This window comes from Saccostrea cucullata, unplaced genomic scaffold, assembly GCF_032062105.1.
Source record: "Saccostrea cucullata isolate Sc308-1 unplaced genomic scaffold, CSIRO_AGI_Scuc_v1 ctg140, whole genome shotgun sequence".
NCBI classification, from domain to species: Eukaryota; Metazoa; Mollusca; class Bivalvia; order Ostreida; family Ostreidae; genus Saccostrea; species Saccostrea cuccullata.
This window is the reverse complement of record NW_026927245.1, coordinates 48,375-73,964: the sequence shown is the minus strand read 5'-3', so window position 1 is coordinate 73,964 and position 25,590 is coordinate 48,375. Positions and strand designations below refer to the sequence as shown.

Below are 25,590 nucleotides of genomic sequence, written 5' to 3'. Positions count from 1 at the left end.
AGCTGTATGTATATGGATCAAATGAGTTGGATTTATTCACATTTTCTATTTTCCTGGAGCTTCTGAGTAAAACAAACAAAATATTGATAATTTTCATTCTTTATTGTGCTTTACAGCATAATACAGTGTAGTCTATTTATTACTAGAGTATATCAGGGTGAACTTCTATGTTTTGATTGACTTGCACTGCATGAAAAAAAAAAAATCTGAAAAGGTCCATTATTATGACACAAATATTTGACAAAATATGAAAATTATTCTTTTACAATGTGTCACGGAACATCCATAACAAAAGAAGAAATGCCACTCCTCTTTCTTCACAATGAAATGATAAAATGAAAGGAAAAGGCTGCTTATTAGTACTATGCTAAGAAATGAAGGCAAACAAAAATGTGTGGGTTAAAACACGACTTGCGACAAATCACGACCAAGGTCACATCTGTAGAGAGGTAGAACTGTTTGGCTATCACGGAAAATTAGCTCTGAATGTACAGCTATCAGATCAAAAGAAATGGGTGACGGGGGAAAAAATCGGAAATATCAAGGCACTTTGTAAAATTTCACATTATAGGGGGCATGGGCATTTCAAATAACCACTTCAAAAAGCAGAACAAATGTTAAAATAAAACTTACAATAAACTAGGCCAAAATATTCAAAAAATTTCAAAGAATGTCATGGTCTATGTATTTAATACTCATATATTTTAATTAATTTTATGTACATGTATGTGACCAAATTACCATAAATTGCAAATATTGAAAATCACATCACCCTCTCTAATAAATATTTCAATAACTAATGGAATCAGAACATGTTTGTTGCATACTTATTGTGCGTAGGTTAAATGGCATAACTGCTGATCACCTCACTCCGTTCATGGAAATAATATGCGTTACATAAAGCCATTAATTTCCAGCAACATTATAGACTTGAAAGGGGAAAAAGTTGGTACATTTTGGCTCAAATGCCCTGAATTCAAAAAATCTGCTTACAGTTATGACAAATTAGTCAATTTAGGACACCCTTCCCCCTGTATAAAAAAACCAAGGTGCCTAGACATGCCAGCTGTGTATGTTCCACTTATTGTTACAACTTAATAAAATATAGCTGGATGTACATGATCTTAAACTTGTTATCGATATTTTTCTTTCAATACGGATACAGTTTAAGTAATGCTGAAACAATGCAGCCCTGAAACACAGTACTTTGTTTGTAATTAATACATATTAAAATAATAAGGAAAAAAATAGTTACATTGTACCAAATTAGTGCTAAAGTCTAGGGTTTAAAAAGTTGTAGATTTATCATTCAAGGTAAATACTACTGACAGTATATAATTTTGATTGCTGTTCTATTTTTACACTGGTTCATTGTAACAAAACAGATCTTAAAATGTTGTTTCATGTTTTTCATTTATCTCCCTTGTAAACATCTCTTAATGCAAGACTGCTCACGTTAAACAAAATGTTGAAAACAAAACAAGAAAAAAATTCCTATAATATATATTAATCTGAATAAAGGCCAATTCAATTTTGTGACAAAAGTAAAACTTGTCAATAAATTTGCATTGCTCTAAACAAAAGAAATACATATAAACACTTTAATACTGAATTTTCTTTAAATTGAATTGGCCTAAAATGCAATAAATACTTCTTTTTAGTTCTAAGAATTATAATAAATTTATTACAAGTAACAAATATTAACAAGGTCTTAAATTCTAGTTCCCTTGGATAATAAAAGAAAACTTTGCATTAAAATCTGTATATAATTTCAGAACAAGTGGATAACACTACCCAATGTTATACATGTACAAATATGTGTACACAACAACACACGGACACGTAAACAAAGCCCCTCCCCCCAAACAAAACAAACATCTTGATTCTTGAGCCTACACTGTTTTTACGCAAAGGCACTACTTTAAATATTGAGTTCAAGTTGGTGCTGATTGTCAAAAAAAAAAAAAAAGAAGAAGAAATTAGGTAAGCTTTTTGAAGTGCTCGATGCCATAACAAAACAACCATCTTCTTCCTACTTTTTAATTTTCTGATTGTTTTTAAGCATTATTTTTGGTTTTTAAGTGAATATTTTATTTATTTAGACTTCCATAAGCAAGTTGCCAATGGATTTTTTTCTTTACAAGCCTACTCAAGTATTACAGTACATAAATAAATTTTGTCATTTACCATTTTACTGACCAAAAACTTACATGAACAATAAATGTACACAATTAATAAAGATGATAGGCTATGGGTACTGGCTTCATATAATATTTATGATAAGAAAAAAGAATCCCTGAATCAACCGCATCAGTTCATTATGCAAGGAAGAAAAAAACCTTTCACCTCAACAAAAAACAGGGATATACTTCTTATAGTGGATAAAAACAAAAAAGCATTGTATAGCTGTACGCTCAAATATTAAGTGAAATAATATATTTTTTATATATATCAAAGCATCTAATACTAATATTAAAAGAAACATTCAATAATAACAAATAATATATGCACCAAATCATTTTTTTTTTTGCTTTCCTACATCTGTTTCAGTTTTTTTTTTTTTAGAAATAAAACCAGTTTGACCGTACAATAAATAAGAAACACTTTTGTGCTGTGACTTTGATTCTTCAGTCTGACTGGCTGGCTATTTCTGTGGCATCCGCTCTGCAAATGGGGCAGGTTCTGTTTGTCTGGAATAAATGTTGTCAACATGAATAAACTATAAAGGTATAGTGCCTTGATTTTTATAACAATAATCAATTTACAAAAACTTTGACAGTATTGGTATAATAGGCATTCCCCATTTTGTGCTCTACTTTTTAGCAATAATTTTTATAAGCATTAAATCTGGTCTTTATAAAAGTATCAAAATGACAAATAAAGTTTAGAAGTCATTTAAGTAAGTTCAATATTAAGCATCCATCTATAGTAAAAAAAAAAATCCTTTTCTTCGGACAATATTTACCTTCAGCCACTTGTCAACACACTTGGCATGGAATTCATGACTGCATGGCAGGACCCGTAATAATTGTCTATTTTCAAAATCGCACATGCACACGACACAGGAGGTCTGGTCCATATCAGAGTGGTGGTTCTCTTTGTTGAACCTGTAGGCGGGCAGCTGCTCAATCTCATGTTTGGTCAGACCCTTTGGCTTGGCCTCTCCTAATCTCTCCGCCAAGTTCAGCAATGCCTGAAATCACACGGACCAGTAAATATGTGTCATTCAAAAATACAAAAAATATTTCCAAAAATCTGGATGAATAAACTTTTGATTCTTAATTGTCTTTGTAGATACTGTATACAGGGTTATTTTCGCCCCATGTTATTTTCGCCCTTTTACACTTGCTAACAATTTTGCCCCGTTTTAAATTCGCCCAGTCACAGTTCTGTTTAAGAAATTATACTGTGTTCTTTGAATTCACCCACTTTAAATTTGCCCACTTGTGACTGTTGAGTTGTGTAATGGACACAGCTGTATGATAGTAATAATAGATAATCTGACTTCTCTCCCTTACCTCGTAATTTTCCACTTCTGTGGCGTCTTCATGGAAGTCTCTGCCATAGGGCATTGGAGGATTACCCAACATGGCCCTACAATAAAAATGTCTGACTATAATCATCTAGTTTACACCTAACCCTTAATATTCTCTTAAAATAAGCCCACACAAAGAATTTTTAAGGAATTACTAATACCTAATTTTTTAAAGGCTGTTATGGAGTCAATGTAATACAAGTTCTTAAGTTTAATACAGTTATTAAAAACACATTATTTTCCTCTAGCTAATATTGTCCTAAGTTATTATTTTCCTCTAGTTAATGTTGTTCTAGTTATTGTTTTCCTTGTTAATGTCGTAACTTACAGGAAGTGTAAGAGGAATCCTGGGTAAGGAGGAGGAGGAAGGGGGAGTGAACGGAGACGACCATTTCTTCCACTGGTACGCTGACGAGCAAAGTGACGCTGAAATGGACCCTGGAAAAATAACCATAACTGTTAGTCATTGCAATTCACTCATATCTAAAATACAACAGTGTCATGTCTTTCTACTATTCAAATGTGTTTTAAGGACCAATAATCATTTTAGAAATTCTCATCTACTGTTCAGAATGAAATCTGTGGTTTGTTGATATGAGAGGTTTCTATTTATAGAGCTCTTACATAAATATCATGAGGTGTCGGGTGAACATGTGGCTCCTGCAGCATGACCGGGGCAGAGGCAGTAAACGGCGTTGCACCGTGAGGGTGTAATGTCCCTGGGTGAAGGGGAAACCGGGATCGCTGGTCAAGGAGACCAGTAACTTCTTCCTCAGAGTGCTAAAAAAATAACAATCATTCATCAAATATTTATTAATCTTGTAAAATGAAAAAGGAAAAAAGTCACAATTCATTCAGGTTTTAAATTTTTAGCTAAAAAATGCACAAATTCAAAAAAGAGACTCACCCCTCGAGCACTTGGATTAAAATGAGTGGGTGGAGCTAGATGTTGTGGAGGTATATGATTGGCGGCCGGGTGATGATGGAACAGAGGTGGGATGGAGCCTGGATGAAATGGAATCTGTGGCAGGCTACATGTGGGGATGTGCTGCATATTACAGGACGGGAGGGGCACACCACAGCCTGGGATGGACCACGTGGGCGCCGTGCTACAGACTGGGTGGTGGGCCCCGGTGCACACTGGCAGATGAGGTCCCGTGCACACTGGGATTGCATATGGCGTCATTGATACCGGTGTGCTCACAGGAACCTGAAAATAGTCATGGTTGTACATGTCCAAAAAATAGTTTTCTTCCTTAATTAAATAACTTTATATTGTAATTGAACTGACATATATGACTTGACCATTGAGCTATCATTCAATCTTTTACCCAATCACAAGACAAGACAGACACCTGAAAATCCCAGTATAACTGAAATCAAACTAGGTGATATTATCCAATAGAGACTTTGGGAGACTGAGTCTTCAAACACCTAGCATCAAACTATGAAGTGTTGATTATAGCTTAAGATCAAGATTCAAGCTTCAAACTTCTGCACTTGCAGACACTAAGTCTAATATTTCGCATTCATATTTCTGTTCCAACTATTGGTAAAATTCAGGAAATATGCCACATGATTTCTTTGTTTATAAATCAATACAAAGAAATAATTATCACATACGGTTACCATCCTACATTAACAAAGAGCATCCTATAAAAAAAACAATAGAAAAAAAAGCCAAAGATTGAAAATGGGTAACATACAAATAACACAGGAACAAAATGATGAGTGTAAAATTGTAAAGTTCTTGGCATCTTTTGTCCAAAAGAATCTCTCCCTAATAGAAGCAGAAATGCCTAAATTTCCACACACAGAATTTCCATATCACTAACAAATGCTGGTCAATGTATCCTAAATTTCTGCAAATTCACATGTGGTCTCTGTATTCATAACACAGACTTCTTTCTTATATGGCAGAAAACTGAATCTTAAATCTTGACTAAACAGGAAGTGTTGCTTAAGGATTTTTATTCCCTATTTAATTTCCTCCTGGACTCCCTAACTTCCTTGTGATTCCAGCACAATCAAACTGACTCTCCCTTACTCTCCTTACACCTGCCATTTCTGAATTATCATAAAAAAAAAATGATACTTATAGTAGATTTTTACCTGTTCCATGTCAAACATGACTTGTTGTGGTGCCCCATGGAGGTGGGGATGTAGAGACGCGGGGTGAATCTGGCGGGGATTCATCAGGTGTGGGGGTTGAAAGGCCCTAGGCTCGGGGCCAATTTCATTCTGTGGACCACTATTCCTGTCACGAGTTCTCCTCCGTGTGCCTGGGCTAAAACAGAAAAATTACAAAAAATAATCAAACATTTCCTATTTACATTTTTAAAAAATTTTTATTGTGAACAAGATCCAGTGTTATTAATGAGAACAAAGTTTTAATGCTGTTTGGAAGAATGAAATCCTCTTTCTTCTTGACATCAACTTTATTTCCTTGAGATGTCCTTAACAAATTCTCTATAATTTATTCTGTGTGTGTGTTTTCCCCTTTACTTCTATCATGTTCTAGGAAGCTAAGTTTTGTATGAAAAAAAAAATGCAGCTGCAGAGAGAGTTAGCATCCTCATAATGAAAAAAAGGCCTTCATTTTAAATCCCCAGCTGTTTAATATTTCACACCTGTACTCTCTTCTCTAAACCAAGCCAAGATGTTCATGGGACTGAAATCAAAAAGTAAACAGAGAGGCCGACTAGAGCTACACAGCTTTCTAGATCACAAAGGCTCCATACAGCCCGACATTATCGCTAGTCAAATAGAGACTCTCTCCAGGGCAGAAAGATTTCCTGTCACAAACCGTCACAGGTGGAACATACATATTTATACACTTCATACATATTCATGCGAAATGGATATCAAATGGATTACCCAGGTATTGAATATATTTTAATTGATGAAAAAAGAAAAACTTAAAATTTGGATCGATGAAACTGGCCATAAAGTTATGGAGTTTTGCTTTAACAAAATGCTGTTTATTACAGAAAATATTCTATAAAAATCTTATTTCTTCTAAACAAACACAACCACTGAACAAAACCACATTAAAACTACAACAAAAACTGAAATAAGACAGAGACAAAAATTGATTGCCTCATAATGTGCTTTATAATTTTGGTACCATGCTGCAACTGATATTTTAATTGGATGAAAGAAGAAATCTAATCACCATCCTGGTTGGTCAATAATTCGTGCACTGTGCTGCTGTATCATGACAATCATGGCATTCCTCACGATGTCAGAAAATCTATGAAGCAGCTGCCGCGGCGCTAGGTTGATACTGAACATGAGGCTCTGTACCCTGAATAAGGAAGCCAGGGTTGGGGAGAGTGAGTGATGTGCAGTAAGCGGATTCAAAATCTGAATCAAAAGCCGAAAATGGCCCGCATGACTTATACTGGTCCCCATTATAAAGCCTTGTACCATGCTGGTTGTCACGGAAACATATGGCTCCTGTATGATATTAGCGATGATTCTGAGCATGTGTCTAAGGTTCCCCTGATCAGGGTGCCACACTGTCGTTACATAAATCCACATCATGACCTCCTGGTAGAACTGGTGTAGGAGCTGGAGGAACAGCGTGGCCAGGGGTCCAGGGTTAGAGTCCACCTGATGGGCCTCCCGGTCATTCCTCCCTCCCAGAGGTCCAGGGTTAGAGTCCACCTGATGGGCCTCCCGGTCATTCCTCCCTCCCAGAGGTCCAGGGTTAGAGTCCACCTGATGGGCCTCCCAGTCATTCCTCTCTCCCAGGGGTCCAGGGTTAGAGTCCACCTGATGGGCCTCCCGGTCATTCCTCCCTCCCAGGGGTCCAGGGTTAGAGTCTACCTGACGATGGCCCTCCCGGTCATTCCTCCCTCCCTCCGTTACATTAGGAACACTCCTCTGGTGTTCCTCACTTTGACCAGAGTCTGTAATATAGAGACTCCCTAAAGCAGAGGCTGACCCGTTGTTATGTCTGTTGTGACCATGACTGAACTGTCTGTCTCCCAGTCTTATGTGACTGTCTCTCTCACTTCTACAATGTACTGATCTACTTTGGCTATTGTTGGTCTCTTGGCCTCTGTCTTGTCCACTTTGTAATGCTGGACTACGTCTAACACTGACTCGTCTGTTTCTTTTCCTTCTGTTCAGTTCGTCTGGTCTCCTCCTATTATCGTCCAGTCTGTCCCTTTCTTGTCTACTGTAAGTCTGTCTAACCTGACCTGTTTCCTCTGTATTTTCTACTGTACTATGATCTGTTATTTGATTTGATCTATTTCTTCTGTTTTTTAGTCTGTTCTCTCTACTTGCTATTTCTCTTGGTCCTTCCCTCATTCTAAAGCTATACTGGTGTCCATTTTCATTACCCTCCAAGTCTCCATACTGGTCTCTGCTTAGATCATGCCATTCAGAACTGAGACCATCCATCTGCTGTGATACATGCCTTCTTTCATCAAAATCTTCCTCAAATCCAGGATCTCTCTGAGGATTTCTTAACCTTGACATCCTCATGTCTGTGTCAGATTGACCTTGGTTTGACCTTGAAACTGGATATGTATGGTGCTCAGTACTAAATATTCCTTCATCACCTTGATATATCTGTCTCAAAAATTTTGAAACATATAAGCCTCTAGGAGGAACATCATAAATCTGGTTTTCAAATTCTACCCTAGCAGGTGCACTCCCCATCTGTCCAGGTTCATAGACATCTGAGTGAAAAACAGTAGGTAATGTCATGGAATGTAGGGATGCATTCCGAGTATCATCAGTATGTCTATTCTCGCCCGCAGTAGAAGTGTGAAGTCTATACTGAGGACTGCCAGTCATCTCATCTCTTCCTGTGGCATGTGATTCAGCCGACAGATGAAGATGTTCAGTCTGTCTATCATTAGAAGCTCTCTGAGGGCTGTCCATCTCTCTACCTCCTGACTGGCCACCAGACAAAATACCAGCCCTTGGAGCAGCTGACTGCGCTATAGACTGAACCACAGCCTGGACTACACATCTAAACGCAAAATCATAAAGTTCTGGTTCACTGACTGCCATCACCTCATTCTCTTCTTCTGACTCCATGAAATTCCAACTTGTCTGCCTGTTTTTACTTATCCTTTGACAAATCAGCTAGCAACAATAACATGGAAACATAGCAACACTCCTTTGAGCACCAAACTATGTCACAGAACTGTGAATATTTCTTCTATGATGTCATAATGGTGCTGATGTCATAATTGACAACTGTGACGTCATGATGCACTAACATTATTATACAGTACTGTTTATAGTTTTTAAAAAAAATATTTTTTAACTATGATTTTAATGCTGATAAACAAACATTTTAAATAAAACTATCAAAGAGAGAACAGATTTATCAGTTTATTATGTTTCTTACTTAAATATATTAGTTTAAAATAACTTATGTAGCAAATCTTAGCAATGTATAGTGAATTTACCTTAATCATTAGAAAGGGGACTTGAATTTTTAGAAGAAATTGTTCTGCTCAGATTAAATAAAACAGCTAGTATATTTAGCAAATATGTTTAAACCAGCTTGAAACCTGAACCAACACAACTCTGATAAAAATTGTAAAACAGTGGTCTGGCTCCGTGTAACTCAAAACAGATGGCACCATTTTTCAAAAGGTTGGCGGAAATGTTAATAATTCAAACTCGCACAAATGGAACTTGTTTAACTTGGGACTCCATTTCCTGCTTAACTCTCACCGACAATTATATATTCCCATATTAATAAAGCATTTTCTGACAATGTTATTTAGCTATTCAATTTTAAGAATTCAATTGTCATCATGGAAAAATAACCACTTTGATTCACCTTCTTCTAAATATTCAGTGTCTAGAAATGACTGTCTTTCATGTGGTAATGATTTATCAATATTTCTAGCACTGATTTCTAAGTGAAATGATTAAACAGACTGAATTGACATTCAGAGCATGGAATTCACAGAAATAACCAGTACACTGTATTACAAAATGGACACATATTTTACTTATTTCACCTATATTCAGATCTTAAATGGGACAATAAATTTTGTGCTGACCAAATTCAATTTCTTTTTTTCAAATTTAGAAATAATAATCAGCCCCCATAATTCTTTTGTCGACAGCATGTACGTTAAGTTAAGTACATGTACCATAATCCTTTTCCTCTACTGAATGTGATCTAGTGTCAACATATAAATTATACACCACTGTTGTTGTTTTCATACACAAAGCCCTACCCTTAAAATATGTTATCATAAATGTTGTCTATTTTCACATGCATAATAAACTACACGTATGACCTATATAGAAAACCAAATAATCCTCAGATTGTAATTTATCATATTCCTACCAGTGTTATAGACATGTACGGCTGAATTTTTATTAGTACTGCAGAGTAATTATGATTTGAAGAAAGGAGGCTATGTTTCTAGTTATAAATGACTTCATTCTCTGTCACATTAAAACTGATAGTAGATTAGCGTGCTAACCATGTAAACCTAGGAGAGTAAAAAACTACCAGGCACGGAGAGATTCTGTGTGCTGTACCACTCAGGAAAACAGAGCCCTGAAAATCAATGTCCCTCACACCAAATCAATACTGAGAGCTACAAGCCTTCAAATATTTGACATGGTCAAGCAAGCACAGGTGACAAACAAAGGTATGGACTATGGACACAATACCACTTCACCGTGGCAGGCATTACAATGCCCCTCTTCCCTCCTCACCCCTCAAACCTGACAGTCGCGCCCAAAACACAAAGAAAATCAATTCCTCATTGATTCCTTTACCTCTGCACGCTGGCAAGCATTTTTTCCCACAATCTAGCAGACTTGCCTATTATCAACACTTCTCTATGCTCGGATCCTACTTGATAATCTAACACCAGAAACCATGGTATCCACATAACAACCCAACCCTGACAACTAATGAAACAGCTCTACAGGCAAAACACACACCCCAAGATCAAATGCTGGCTGAATCTTTATCACATTTCTACATGTTCTCACAATCAGGACGTAGTATTAAATGTTAGAAAATTTTGCCTTTTAAAGAATTTTTTTATGCAACTATTGTAGCCAATGTAAGCTTGAGTTGCAATATTATAACAAAGTTGACAGTACCTGCGTCGTGCACGTGGAGTATTGCTTCTCTCTGACACGGATCTTCTGCTGTCGCCCGATACGCGTCGCTGACTGGACACTCGTCTACGACTGACCCCTAACCTGGCAGCCTCCGTGCTCTCCCTGGACCAGGTAGGAGGGGGGCTGGGAGAATGATTGGTCAAATCTATGTAGCTGTTGGAGGTCTTCCTTCTTTTGCGGCTCGGGCTCTCACTCTGAAAAACGTGCAGGAATCAATATCAAAATCAAGGATTATATTCTCTCTCTATCACACACACAATCAACAGCAGGCACATTACATTGCAGATTTTTTTTTTTTTGTTCAATTTTATACAAAACATAACAAATTTATATAAAAAGATTCTGAAGCAGTATTACATGCATTTCAATATGCAGCATATATCTGTTCATGCTTAATTCCATATCTCTCCAACCAATTTCCCTTTGTTACTTATGTGTTTGCCACAACAATGAAAACAGCCCTCAACACATTCAAAGTAAGAAACTTAAAACAAGTACTCAAATAAAGAAAAGCTTTGAAAGAAATAATGACTAATTTTGAAGACTGTTCAAAGTTAAGATCTGGAATACTTTTTCAATCATTTCCTTTCTGCGGGGGCTATTATTTTTAAAAAGACCGTACTTTAAATTCCACATTCATGATTCATGGATCTCGACAGAGCTGAACAACAGATAGGCCAGCCCTTTGTTGGTACATGGGATTTTACTGTGATAAACGATAAACAGTCCCGCTCTCTCTCCTATAACTGGAGACGGCTAAATATTCCTTGCATGAATCCCACAAGCTTTTTTGCGGTTTAGGCAGCTATAATCGACTATCACAATTCAAACACTCTGCTAGGTAGAATTTAAAATTCTGTATTTCTGGCCTGTGTTAGGCTGTAGATTAGTGATTCAACATTGAGCCCCCCTTTGTTTGGACAGGTGAGAAGTTTCCAGGCTCTACAAGGATCTCTAAAACATTATCACAATGTCCAAGGACTAGCCCATCTACATGTAGCACAATGATCAAGTACCTATCAAAGACCACAAGGCATTCCCTTTCCACACTGTGTTTTTCTGTACCCTATACTATATTTTGTACTTGAAAAATTTACCAGTACACATTTACAAGGAGAAATACCCTACCCTGTTAAGTCTTGCTGTCTCTGACATAGCATCAATATCTTTCCACATCCACCTAGTTCTATAGAATTCTCCATATACAGACTGCACCTTTATATCTATAACACTACACAAACAATCAGCAATCCAAAGGTGGATCTAGGTACTTTGTGGGAGGCTTCACTTTATCATACAGAGATAGGAATCATATGTGTAGCTGTATCAATCTATTTCTGGTCTACAATGGTGGCATTCTGCCTTCCTGTATACAGTATGTCCCCTAGCTATCCCTACACATGTTCTGCTCCTCAGTCATACAGATTAACCTGCCCCTACAGTTACATGTAGACATAACACAAACCCAGGGGCCAATTTTTAACCTTCTTCTTTTCAATGTATTTCATGTATTTAGGTTTTCAATGCAATTTTATCTACTAATCTGATTAACTAAGAAAATATTTCCTAAAATTATTATCTATTTTCAGATAATTTGTGATAATTTTCAGCACTGCAGAATTATTAAGCATTTAACCCTAAGGAATAAGAATGGAATATATTTCACACGGAGCGACCAACTCTTTGATAAAACAGTCCACTTCCTGACACTTTGCTTTGTTGTCTCAGTTTAAGAAACTCATTGAGACTTCATCCCGATCTCCAGGAAGAGGGCCGACAAATCTCCTCAATGGATAACGTACTTCCTGTGTACGTCAGTAAGTGTGGTGTGTCACTCGATCACACAAAGAGACTCGGCTCACTTCTCTACCTAACACTGTCATCTATATCAACTCAAACAATACAGCATACATTGAAGTCAAAACTGTAAAACTAGTTGTTTGGTCAAAACAGTTCAGTACAACTGCTTGTGAATCTATGTCTTTAATAAACTAGTTACCTCTGAGTTTACTTTGATGCTATTAAGACAGATACTGCTTAAAAAAAAATTTATAGACCCTCATACTCAAAATAAATCGTACTATATAATCAATACACATGATCATAATCATGTACCCAAGGCAGCAATAAAATAGGCTAGTCATTAACCAATGTTAAATTATTTTTAAAAAAAACTTCATTTAACATGCTCTGTCAGAAAGGTCCTATCTAATGAAAGGATAGACTACAGTAAAATAATACCCCAATTTCAAATAGACACATTGAGATAAGTTGTCAACTACAACCATTGCATAATATTCTTTATGGCAAATGTATGAGAAGTAGGGGCCCTAAACATGAAACATGAAGGCAGACTACAAACATATAGAATCTAAAGCAGTTTCTCTTTCATGTCTTTGTTTGGTGGAAACTTGGAGCTCTGGGTTTTAACTAAATGTAAATTTGCACAGAGAAGCCTGGCTTGCTAGTAATTGCCTGGCTAGGATCACTACAGCCTTTATAGACTCCACATGTATTGATTAATATAACACAGCACAGGTCTGGCAACCACTAAAGGGACGTAACTGATGCTACACCAGCAGGATTAACATAAAAGGTCATATCATGCTAAAACTTCTGGCAAAAAAGTTAAATTGCTATAAATGATAGATCTATGTAAACTGTGAGAAGTTTGAAGGCAAAAAGAGACCGAAGGGTAACATATACATGTAGTCTACCATGATCATCATGCCTTCTATTGACAAAGACCATCACTTCTAAATACAGGATACAGTGTTCCTAAGAACAAGTGTTGCCTAAAACAATGACTTTATTTGAGCTTGAAAAATTTAATTTTACCTTCTAAGAAGAATTGAAAATATGATATTTTTTTCCCTCTAAAACTTAGTTTTAACTTTTGCAGAAATTAATGCATATGATAAATTTATATTAATCCCACCTATTGCATCTCTGTTAACATTACACTTGTTTTTCATATGTATGTCAATATCAAGGTCACAAGGCCACAAGTTTAGTCTGTTTCCAAAAAGTTAGCTGATAGTAGGTCCAGTTCATATTAAAGTAAGTCAATCAGTTGCTCCTAAAATGATTTTTTTATTGGACTGAAGTTTCAACAAACTGATTTTCAAGAAAAAGTCAAAGGTACAGGTCACATGGTCTATATGTAAGTTCATGGGTAAAAAGGACAAGTTCAAGGTCCCAAGATCAAGGCCGTAACTACCATTGAGGCAAGTGAGGCAAATGCCTCACTAAATTTTATGAGTTTTCTGAAAAGTGACAATTTTTCACATTGAACTTATGAATTATGTTTGTCTTCATGCTAAATTATTTACATTTTCAACTTTTGTTTCAATTTCTGTAAATCGTTCATCTCACTAGGTACCTCATTTTCATTTACAAAGCATGTAAGATATAATTCAAAATGTTTGTTTTGTAAATTGTTTTATTTTTTGACATCCCTTCTAAAAAAATTCTTACTCATATTGAGACACCACCACTTGCCGTAGGAGGGCTGCAATTTTTCAATTTACACTGGGCTTTCGTGGTCACGGAAGATGATTAAATACTGACATCTCTTTTGTGTCATCAAACATAGGACCTCAGTTTTTAAGGTCTCATCCGAAGGACAAACCTATAAGGATCAACTCCTTAGTTGCGAAGGCATCCCACTGTGCCATGCGGTCGACAATTAAAAACATAAAAACTTTCTAAGAGTAAATCTTTTATTTTCTAATATCCATGTTTCAGGCCCCCTTCCCCTGGAAACCCTCATCACTGGCTATCAGGTTCTACCCTTGCCCCGTCTGGGACTAGGAATGCCCAGCGCCCTTGCCTCACTAAAAATTTGAGCTTAGTTACGGCCTTGAAGATGAGCGAGTCCTGCAATATCACTTATGCTTCATATCAAAACCTGACATCTTACAGTTCAAAAGCTGTTGGGCAAAAATTTAGTTTTAGTAAAAGAAGGTCAAAGGTTAGGATCAATATAATTAAGGTTAATAATTCAAATATCAGGACAAATCTTATGATGACAATAACCTCTTAGTTTTAAAAATAAAATCCTAAGATAACATTTCTTATCCTAAATATAAAGCTGAAAAGATTAAGGTATAATGTCGAGACAAATTTTTGAAAAAATAGGTCAAAAATCATTTTCTTGTGAGATTAATAACAATGGTACTTAGTGCAAACTCTTTATGGAAGCCATTATTTCAACACATATGCAAATCATCTCATCATAGTTCAGAAGATGGACAATGTGCTAGACAAACAGCCAAACAAGAGGCCCATGATTAACATTGCTCACCTGAACAATTTTGCTAGGAAAAAGCAAGAATCAGTAGTTATTGAAAAGTTTAAATATAAAAGTGGTCCAGGGAAGGGATGTTCATGAATTGATTTAAACAAACTTAAATCTACACTACTTAAGAATGCTTCCCTATTTCTACGACTAATCATGGCTTATACAGATTTTTCCCCATATTAAATGCACCTTCTATTCCTTTTTAAACTTATCACCTATCAGGACCCAACCCCATTCAAAGGGCTAAGGGGGGGGGATCACTTGAAATTTTTAAAGGTTTTTCCTATGTGTTCATTCTTAAAAAATTGATCACAAATTGTGACCCTTCCTACCACTGAGGGTCAATATTTGTTTTAAAAAAAAAAAAAAAAAAAAAAAAAAGAATCTACACTATACCTAAAGATGCTTCCAATATATGACCAATCATGGTTTTGCTTTCAAGAGAAGATTTTTAAAGACCTTTCCTATGTCCTGCTATGTAAAATTTTGATGGTCCATTGTGGTCCTTCCCTGCTCCCTGGGATCATGATCTGAACAATCTTCTATTTACAAATCCTGGGAATGGTTCCACATAAGACTCATTTTTGGCTTTTTAGAATTTTCTAAAGATGCAATTAATTTATTTAATAATTCATAAATACCTCCCCCCTTGGAAAAGTTAGGTCCTTCATTTGAAAAAAGAAACTTGAATTCCTTTTATTCAATGATACTTTGTGGCAAGTTTGGTTGGAATTGACCAACTGATTCTTGAAAAGTAAAAAATGTTAACAGTTTAAAGATGGATGGAAAGACGAACAAACAGAACAAAATGTGATCAGAAAAGCTCACTTTAGCTCTCTGCTTAGGCGAGGTAAAAAAGATCCCTGATTCCTCTGAATGTTGAGATAAGTGGATATAATATAAAAGAATGAAAATAAAATACTAATATCACGTGAATGTCATTTTTTTAAGTTCATAATTGAAGATACACACTAAGTGAACTTAATCGCTTTTTTTCATAAGCAATGGCATTCACCTTTAAAATTCATATGGAATTTCAAAATGAAGATGCACTAGACACTACAAGAACTCACTGACTACTAACTGTACTGTAGACAAGACGTACCTTACGACTCGAATCATCGGTCAGTATTCCGGAACAAATCTGGGTGGTACTCTGCATTGGTTGGCTACAACTATTCTGGAAATCTGAAATAAACAAACAGTCTTAGAGCCTTCTTATATATATATCTAATGTCACTGAAAATAAAGCCTTTATTATCATTGATTGGTTCATCACATACATGTGACATATAGCTAAGCTTTTTGTTGACAGCATCACAACACCTTGACCTGTAGCTGTGCGTAGGTAAAATTAGATAATAATCTTCTTAGTACTACTGATTCATGCTCGTCTTCATCAGTATATATTACTCGTACATTCTATAACTGTTCACATTACTTACGCAAGACACAGAATTCTCTAGAAGCTATATTATTTCGCTACCAAAGGTTGTTCACAGTTTTCTCGAAGAATTCTACAGAAATTTAACGAAACTTCTATATTAAAAGACCTGCAGTCATCTAAATGAGGGCCAAAATAACATTGCTTAAAGTGAAGACCAAATAACATTGATAAAGGCAGAATAACTTTATTTAGCCTCAGGAAAGACTAAGTAACCTTGATGAAGGCCAAATAATGTTATTGAGCCTCAAATGTAGATCTAAGTTGATAAAGGTGGAATAACTTCACCAAGCTTCAATTCAAGAACCAAGAAACTTTGGTAAGGCAAAATTACATTATTTAGCCTCATGAAGAGACTAAGTACAGTGTTGTGCCTGTTAAGAATTGAAATAGAAGGGGACATTTAAAAAGTAGAAAGGGATCTGGGGTTCCTTTCCTAATGGGAATTTTTAAGTTTAGGAGGAATACCAGTATAACAGGGGCATTACATCATAATAGGTGGAGAAATTCCCCAGCCCCCGGGTCTTAGGGAAGACCCTGCTAAGTCACCTTGATAAAGGCTGAATAATGACATTGAGCCTCAAATGAAGATCAAGTAAGATTGATAAAGGTAGTACATTGTTACTGAGACTCAATTAAAGAGCAAAACACTTTGACAGAGATAGATAATAACAATACTGAGCCTTAAATGAAGATCAAGGACTGCTTATTTTCTCTGTGATTCAGGCAACTTCTGTTGAAACAAGCCAACCTGGTTATGTTACTATAATATATATATAATGAAATACTGATAAAATTGACGCAATAATTGTTCACAAGTCGAACAAATTGCTATGGTATCAGACAATGAAATGACTCTTTAAGAGTTAATGAACTTTATATTTCTATTATTAAACTACTCTGTGCTTGGGAATATTCTGTAATGTTCCAAAGTTTCTTTTTAATTTCAAACATCATCATTCTATAATTAAAATATATCTTTTAGAAAGTACTGGGATCTGATAGGTCAGAAAATGCTGGGAAGCAAATTTTTACTGTGGCCAGGACTGTCACCAAGACCAGAGATTTTCCCTGCATTGAAATAAACCCCCGCATTCCAAAACATAAAGTGACTATAGATCCAAGTGGGACAAACAGACAGACAGACAGACAGTCAGCTAGACAGACAGACAGGTGGAGGGCTAAATTCCTCAGTTTCACTGCTAAGAGAACAATTATGATTTAAAATGTATACAGAAATCAAGCTAGGGTTGCTTTACTTGCTTATCAAGAATGATTAAAAGGGCTGAATATTATTACTGTTACTAAATTAATCCTGTTTAGACATTTTTATCCTTTATTCAACTTTCAGGTGTAAAAATTAATGCAGTTTAGAATTTGTTGAATGAGTTAAATTAAATAACGAAGAAATGAATAAAGCTATCAACATTAGTGTGCACTTATGGAAATTAAGGCTTAATTGTGTCTTAGCTTCTCAAACGGAAAACATATCAAACAGTGGTATTCTCAGATGTACCGGTAATTTTACAAATGCAAGTGTGCAATAAGTAATGGGAAAAGTTAACTAACTGCACCAACTGGTAAAGAGTAAAGCCTGTATAATACACATGTGGACACGAAGCTCACACTTTACATTATTCATCTATGTCTAGGAATTAAAAATTTACAAGTCGTTGAAGCCTATTGTGCTGGCACCACACTTACTACTCAACTCCAAGTTCTCTACTGGAATCCACGACAAAATCTATCTAATAGAGAGAGAAGCAGCGCCATATCCAATCTCACTCCTCCATGACTGGTGAAGGGAGGGTAAAAAATATCAACAACACTTAAACAGGGACAGAACTCTGGCAGAAACACAACACAACACACACACACACTCTCGGAGGATTTAAATGTACCTGTAAACGGATTCCTCCTGTGCAACCAACCCACGTGTGTGTGTAAGTGAGGGCCTGGCAGTGAATCAATAGTCCCCCAGTCTCTTGGTGCTGGTCTAGGTAATCAATAACCTTCCTAGTACTAACACAATAGGGCGCTGGTTCACAAAGTACTACTAGTGCCTTGGTAATGAGTCAACTTCACACACAATAACTCAAGTGTTAATCATATCTTATCATCTATATGATACATTTAATATTTCCCAGTTTATTCGATTCTCTGAAAACCATATATCTTTCTAAATTATCCTTTCTCTCTTTTTTTACATTTTTCCAGTAATTGCCATGGGCTTTTTACAATTTTAAACTTTTTTTTAAAATGCTGTCAACTCTAAGACATGGTACATTCGTCTCATGAATTATTGATATAAAAAACTGCAAACTTCTATTGAGCCAAATTATCGCAGAAAAATACAATAAGCAAATAGGTTACTAGGTCTCCCTGCTTACCAGGAGTTATAGGAAACATACAGCATAGCTTTGGGTTATATCTGGGTTTACACAGATGTGTGTAGATATATAGGGTCGCATTACTTACAACCAAAGAGAGAACATACAGAAAGATTAGAAATTGTCATCAAAATTTATATAATGATGCCTTTTGGACCAAAAAAAAGGACCGATGCCTTTCTTCTATGTGCAAGCACCTGAGTGTTTGAGCTGCCCAGGGGCTTTTGTTTAGTCATAGCGCCCGGACTTAGACCATTTGTCAACATGAAGGTTACCAATCCTCACAATAAACTCCACCGCACGAGAAATATTCCATTCCTAGCCACAAATTGTTCCCACCAAGCCATCGTAATAAAGCCACCCTTCAGACACTGGGTAAAAAAAAAATCTGCTAAGAGTTTAAAAGAGTGCCGCCAATTCAAGAGGGATATTTAAACTCCTGCCTGCTGGCAAAGAAATTATTTTCATATACATACATTTCCAATCCTCTGAAAACTAAATTTATTTAGTGGTTTCTTGATGCAAAGAAGGGAGCTTTTCTCATATATTATTATACAAGCTGCTTTTCATGACAGAGAAATTTGAGAGAATGAGTCATTCTTATCTCTCTCTCTCTCTCTCTCTCTCTACACATCATGATACTTGCAAGGAACAAATTCTATATGTATTTGAAACCACAAATTTCATCTTTAAAAATTTAATTTCTTTTAGTATTTCCATTTAAAAAAACATCAGATTAACTAGCTATTTCATTATTATATCAGACAACTAGCCCTTCATATAAACTGACTTAGATTTTATACTTCAAGATTGAGATTTGAATTTTGTACCATGTTTTTGTACCATGTGAAATTCAAATGAGACACTTCCAGTCATAAGACAAGAAAGAAACCATTATGCATTTATACAATTATGAAAATACAGTATAATATGATATATTCTGTAACTGAGTTATCTTCTAATATCTGTACTCCCAGTGGGCCTGACTAATTGTGGGAGAGACATGTAAATACATACATAATACATATAAAGAGAGTCAATAGAACTAAATCTTATTATTCACGATGCGTCCATATACTTAGATCTGACCCACCATTTTTATACTGTAAAATCACACATTTTCCTGAGGGCAAATTTTCGAGGTTTGAGAAAAAATTATTGTCAGATTATAATATGTGGAAATTTGATTTTGTGGTTGGAGAAGTTTTGAAAAGTAATGCATATTAAATTTTACATTTGAATTCATGGAAGGCATGAATTTGTGGGTCTCTCCATGCCTCGAAAACAACGAAAATTAAACCCCACGAAAATTAGTGATTTCACAGTTAATCTTTAAATTAAACTTGATTTTTTTTTATCATTAGTGGATAAAACATTTACATGTAATATATAGGAAATGTATTATTATTAAAATATATTCTACTTGTGATAGTCTTAGACTAGTAAAAAGCTGAATAATGATCAATTACTACAATTTCACAATCAACAAGTTGTAGATATTAATTTGGTAGGAAATCATATATGTTGTAACTTGTTGCAATGAATATAATCATTTTGATATATATAAAATATAATAAAATACTCTACTCTCTAACAAAGGTAAACAGACACACAAATGTAGTTATGATATGAGGCATAATTACGAGGCGTAGTATTGAGGGGTCAGTGACACAGAGGTCAATTATCACATGGCCAGGCCTCACATTATGTACCTCAAACTGAAAATGGCAGGAGAAACAACTTCACCAAATTCTAATTAAAAATAAATCTCTTCCATCAGAATTTTAAATATTGGTTCTGACAATCTATGTGATGTTATTAAGATGATAAAACAGAAATTTTCATCAGTCTCTACTGGTCTAGGTCTAATAACAAGTTTAATATGGAGCTCATACAGAAAGGCGGCCAAGTCAATAATTACCGAGTTAATCAATTACGACCAGTTTTAATGTCAGTTTTTATCATCCTCATTAAACTGTTCTCATCTAGAACATCAAGTTGATGGGCTAGTCTTTTTTCCACTGCATTTCTCTTTTCTTTCAATATCATTATAAAAAACTTTGAATAGATATTGTTCAAGTTGTACTCAACAAGCAAGGTTTGTTTGCACAATAATGGTGAGTAACAATTTTTTTTTTTTTTTAAATTAACAAACACCCAAACTCAGATTCAAAGGTCATTTTAAAATTGCAACAACATATTCACTCAACATTGGGTTTTTTTCCAAGTCAAGTGAACGATTTTCACTGGAGGTAAACTATACTGTAGAAACTTGTAGGTTAAAATTGTATGCAAATAAATACAGAGATTTATAAATTATAAACCTTAAACCTAGGTACGGGATATCACTGTCTAGTGCTCAAAAACTTCACAAACGAAATCATGCAGAAAATAAGACGATCATACAATATATGTAAAGTTTAGACAGGAGGCAAACTTAAATGACTTAATGGTATGAAGATATAAAACTAGGTCAGTGTATATTTATAGCTGACTGACAAAGTTAATATATATGAATACATACTGTAAAACACCAATGTTTCCCGACCGTGTTCAGATCACTAGTCTCCCCCTTCTGATAGTTTTTTATATTCACCACGAACAGCCAACTATCGATAAGGCTGGTGCTTCGTGTGTGTATGTGTGTACCTTCACACTCTAAATACATACAGACGAGTGTGTACACATAGTTGACACATTTTTTTTACACACTGAACTTCGAATACAATTTCCAATTCTATTTCATTTTCCTATTAGTTTCCTTGAAAAAAAAAAACTGCCTCCAGTATTTACAACTGTAAAGCTATAAAATATTCAGCCCATTTCTCACAAGAATATGTAAATATGCAGATTACAATGGGGTGCGGATATGCATGAATGATGAAGTCTAAAGGGAGCTCCTGTGCCTAATCAACTTACTTTATCAACATAAAACACTGCAATTTCCAGTCAGAATGTTCATTCTCTGGAACCACAAGTAATGAATGTGATCCTGATATTACATGTACAAAGCCTACAGTGCTAAGTGGTGTATTTTGAGGGTTTTTGAGTGACCTGAAATGTTCAGGATGCATGATGATTTGTAATCAACAATTTGACTCTTTGTCATTCTGAAAACAATGTACTCACTTTTGGATTTGCCTTTGCCTGGCCCGCGATCATATGATAGTACTGGTATATGTATTCAGTATAATTGTTCATGAACATCAAAATGAGAAATTAAAAACACATTTAAGACTATTACCAGGTTTCTGGGTTTCTTAAAGTCCACACACTTTTTGCTAAAATACAACACAAAGCAATACATTTTTCCTACATTATCATTTAATTATCACATTAAGGAGTCCTCAGCACAGTTGAACTAAAATCGTGTCAGATATGGCATAAAGGTATGTTAAACAAGATTGATTGCAACTATACCCATCATGCTAAAGTCATCGTGATTCAAGTCAAAAAAGAAAAAATAAAAATTGAAAATATCAAGTCATATTTTTACTCAAAATGGCATTAAGATGTTCAAAACCGGGTACACCATAATCATGACTTCTCAAGTTCTTTTTACAAACCCAAATGTTAATGTTTTTTATGTATTGAACTGAAAAAAAATTTACATTTCTAGTGAACAAAGTTTGATCGAAACACTAACATCCTTGTGGAAAATTGACTGAATCTTTGTTTCTGTTCAACATGTCTGAAATGAAGACTGTTTCCTGACATTGATCACATCCACCAAGTCATTGACAAAATTCAAGTCCTACATTCACTATAAATGGCAGCTAGGTGTTCAATATCAGATATACCCTAGGTATAATATCTGTTTTATTAACACAACTAAATTTTAACAATTATTATAGTGTCAAGCTTTAGAATTTGTTCAAATACTTTTTAAGAGTGACTTTTATATTTAACCTATTTTATAAAAACTTCATATGATATGAAAAGACTCTCATGACTTTAATTAAGGCAGGATCAAATGCATGTTAAAAATTCCACAATCACATCAGCTGGACTTTTTAACAGGAACAAATCAAGTGCAGAGGATAAATAACTTGAAACAGGTTATAAATATGAAAATCACATCTTTCCTTAGCAAATAATTTTTTAATTTTGGATTGGAACAAATCTGAAATTCTGACCAAATTTCATAAAAGGAAATCCTGAAGAAGTAATACTTCCATTACCATGATTACTTGTGCTGAATTTTAAAAGTCTGGTCAAAATTTCAGACATTCTTGAAGACTATTCAACATAAGGCTCAAAAAATGATAACAATACTTTGTTCATACATCTGATCAATAATTTTAAGGAAAATAAGAGTGTGAATCATTCAACTTGATCTCTCAATAAGATTAATAGAGTTAAGTAACTTCAAACTTATGAACTGTTAAGATTTATAAAACTTACCATAGAAGCTTCTACGGCGAGTTGTTTCTCTGAGGTCATAGAATGGTGAGACTCTCTGGGGCTCCACAGTAGGGCTCAGGTTTGGACTGAGGTTGATCAGTGGGGGGCTGTGGGTGCTGAAAAAGCCTGCACTTCTCTCAGCAGAGGTCGATGCTTGAAGGGCTGAGAGGGGTCGGAGGTCGGACACATAGGTCGCTCCCTCCTCTCTCCTGATGTAATGCTCTGAGTTTGGGACCAGTGAGCCTGGGGAGAGCTGCCCCCCTAAGTGATAGGTAGGGGACTTTGGCAGGAGATGCTGGTAATGCTGCAACAGCTGATTTTGTGCATCTTTCTGTGAAGAGGCTACTGGCATTATAAGAAATGCACTAATCCACTGAAAGAAACAAAAAAAATTTCAAAATATTTCATTACATTAAATGCTAGTATGTTTAAAGCTTATGTTGACATAAGTGTGTTGAACTTAAAGGAAAACTAGAGGTACTGTGAGCAATGAGCTCACTAAATGATACCCCCCGCCTCCCATATGAATATAATGGCAGCGTCCATGTTTTGCTCTGGAAAATCCAAAATATATGTCAGATCGAAAAGTAAAATAGGAGGTGCACAATGGCAATATGTAATGAAGATTCTAGGAAAGTTTCATTAAATTTCCTTCAGTGGTATGAGAGGAGTTGCGGATAAGAGATGGGTACCCCAAAGCGTAACAGACGGACGGACGGAAATACCGATTACTATATACCCTCCCACTTTTCAAGCGGGGGGTATAATAATCCCTGATACCAGAGGGATTTTACACCAATGATCTCAAAATCATTTCAAGCTAAAGTGGGAGTACCATCTACACTTGTCTGTGTCCATCCTAGGATTATGGGTATGATTTGATAAACAGCTGTCTGCTGAGTAAAAACAGGGTGCATCAATGCAAGGGTAAATGATACATCTTCACAATTTGATAGGACCATCACATAATTTTTCATAATAAAAGTCATTTTTGATATGTTTTGCATGGAGGAAACAATGTAAAAATTGTTTTTAAACACTTATTGTTTTACTAGGAGCAGTACCTAAATGAAACTGACTAGTACGATTGTGAATGATAATTTTATAAAATTCAATCATCAAGATTTATTTTTTCAAACTCCATTCCTACACCGGTGGTCTGTTCTTTACCACATTAAACCTGAATGCATGAATTTCAATAATGATCCAGATTCAAAAGTAAAATGAACCAAAGATGGAGATTTTGTTCTATGTATCAGAAATTGCACTCTTAGTTTTACACTGATGAAGATCATGCATGACCTGCTAAAAATAAATAGGCCTACTCAAAAAATCGAAGAAAAAAATGTCATCCCTGATGAAAAGTAGTCAACAGAATGCTGGTAGGTATTTTCTACATTTTTACTGATTTAATGCATACTATGCTACACTAAGTTGTTGATTTTATTTGCTTTTTCAGTTTGTAAGTGAATAGTCTTTCGAAATCTTTGCATTTTACATGAACATACTACAGTCTAAAATGGAACAATCAGGTAAATACGAAGATTACATATTTTTATCTTCAATGCCTGGTAAGCTTAGTGGCGAATAATTTTCATAGAATTCTAACACTGCCCAAAAGATAAACGGAAATTCAACAGGCCTAATACTTAGTTCCCATCCCCTAAATTTAACGTCAGGCAATGCATGATAGACGGACACGCTTCAGTGACGGGTCAGGAACATAGAAAAAAAGACACAAAGTCAAAAACTATATCCTTTTAGCGCCAAAATACCAACCTAAATGAGTACTTCAGATATAATATCAATATACTGACCTGTTTTTATTCCAATGTTCAGAAAATTCCAGCAAGTTTCAGTTATTTCAGATAGGTAATGTGCGAACATATATCGAGGATCTCCTATCTGAAATCGTTCATCTGTAAAGTTAGTCAAGCCTTGGATCCCCCGCCTACCATGAGGAACGTCATTTCCGTTTTGCTCATTAATTTTCGGCAAAATCCGTAAAATTGACAAACATATTGTAAAGGTCTTAAAATTCGAAAAATATTATTCTGTAAAGAATTTTATAACAAACGATATTCAAATTATAAAAATATACTTAAAAGTAAAAAAAATATACATGATTACAAAGTTCATAAGGTTACTAATAAAAAATAACCCAAGTATATGATTGGTTACTGGATACCACGTGAACATTTTTTACCACCTCATTGGATAGTAATATTAAAGTGACCTTGGACACGGCTTTGTTAGCGTTGAAGAAGGAAGAAAGTTCCTGGCTGGAAGGCAGAGAGACATCTCTCGAAATTTTGAGCGAATTGCTCGTTAGTACAAAGACAGGTTATTTTAAATTTAAAGTTTTGGTTTAAAGGAAGAAGAAAGA

The 25,590-nt window shown here is 35.3% G+C and overlaps 1 protein-coding gene across 6 annotated transcripts; it reads right to left on the bottom strand.

The window, feature by feature from the left end:
• Nucleotides 1-1,154: 1,154 nt before the first annotated feature.
• Nucleotides 1,155-25,163, bottom strand: LOC134273846 (E3 ubiquitin-protein ligase RNF38-like). Of its 6 annotated transcripts, XM_062756057.1 has the most exons (11): nucleotides 25,022-25,163; nucleotides 23,205-23,577; nucleotides 16,072-16,154; nucleotides 10,643-10,857; nucleotides 5,648-5,822; nucleotides 4,443-4,745; nucleotides 4,160-4,315; nucleotides 3,864-3,973; nucleotides 3,519-3,594; nucleotides 2,966-3,193; nucleotides 1,155-2,690 (listed from the first exon to the last, which is right to left on the bottom strand). In XM_062756057.1, the coding sequence occupies exons 2-11, from the start codon at nucleotides 23,554-23,556 to the stop codon at nucleotides 2,628-2,630; spliced, it is 1,761 nt and encodes a 586-aa protein (XP_062612041.1). In that variant the 5' UTR covers nucleotides 23,557-23,577; nucleotides 25,022-25,163; the 3' UTR covers nucleotides 1,155-2,627. The 6 variants fall into 6 exon arrangements, with proteins under 6 accessions (XP_062612041.1, XP_062612042.1, XP_062612044.1 ...); XM_062756058.1 differs by lacking the exons at nucleotides 23,205-23,577; nucleotides 25,022-25,163 and adding an exon at nucleotides 21,325-21,517; XM_062756060.1 differs by lacking the exons at nucleotides 23,205-23,577; nucleotides 25,022-25,163 and adding an exon at nucleotides 18,312-18,569.
• Between the last annotated feature and the right edge of the window lie 427 nt (nucleotides 25,164-25,590).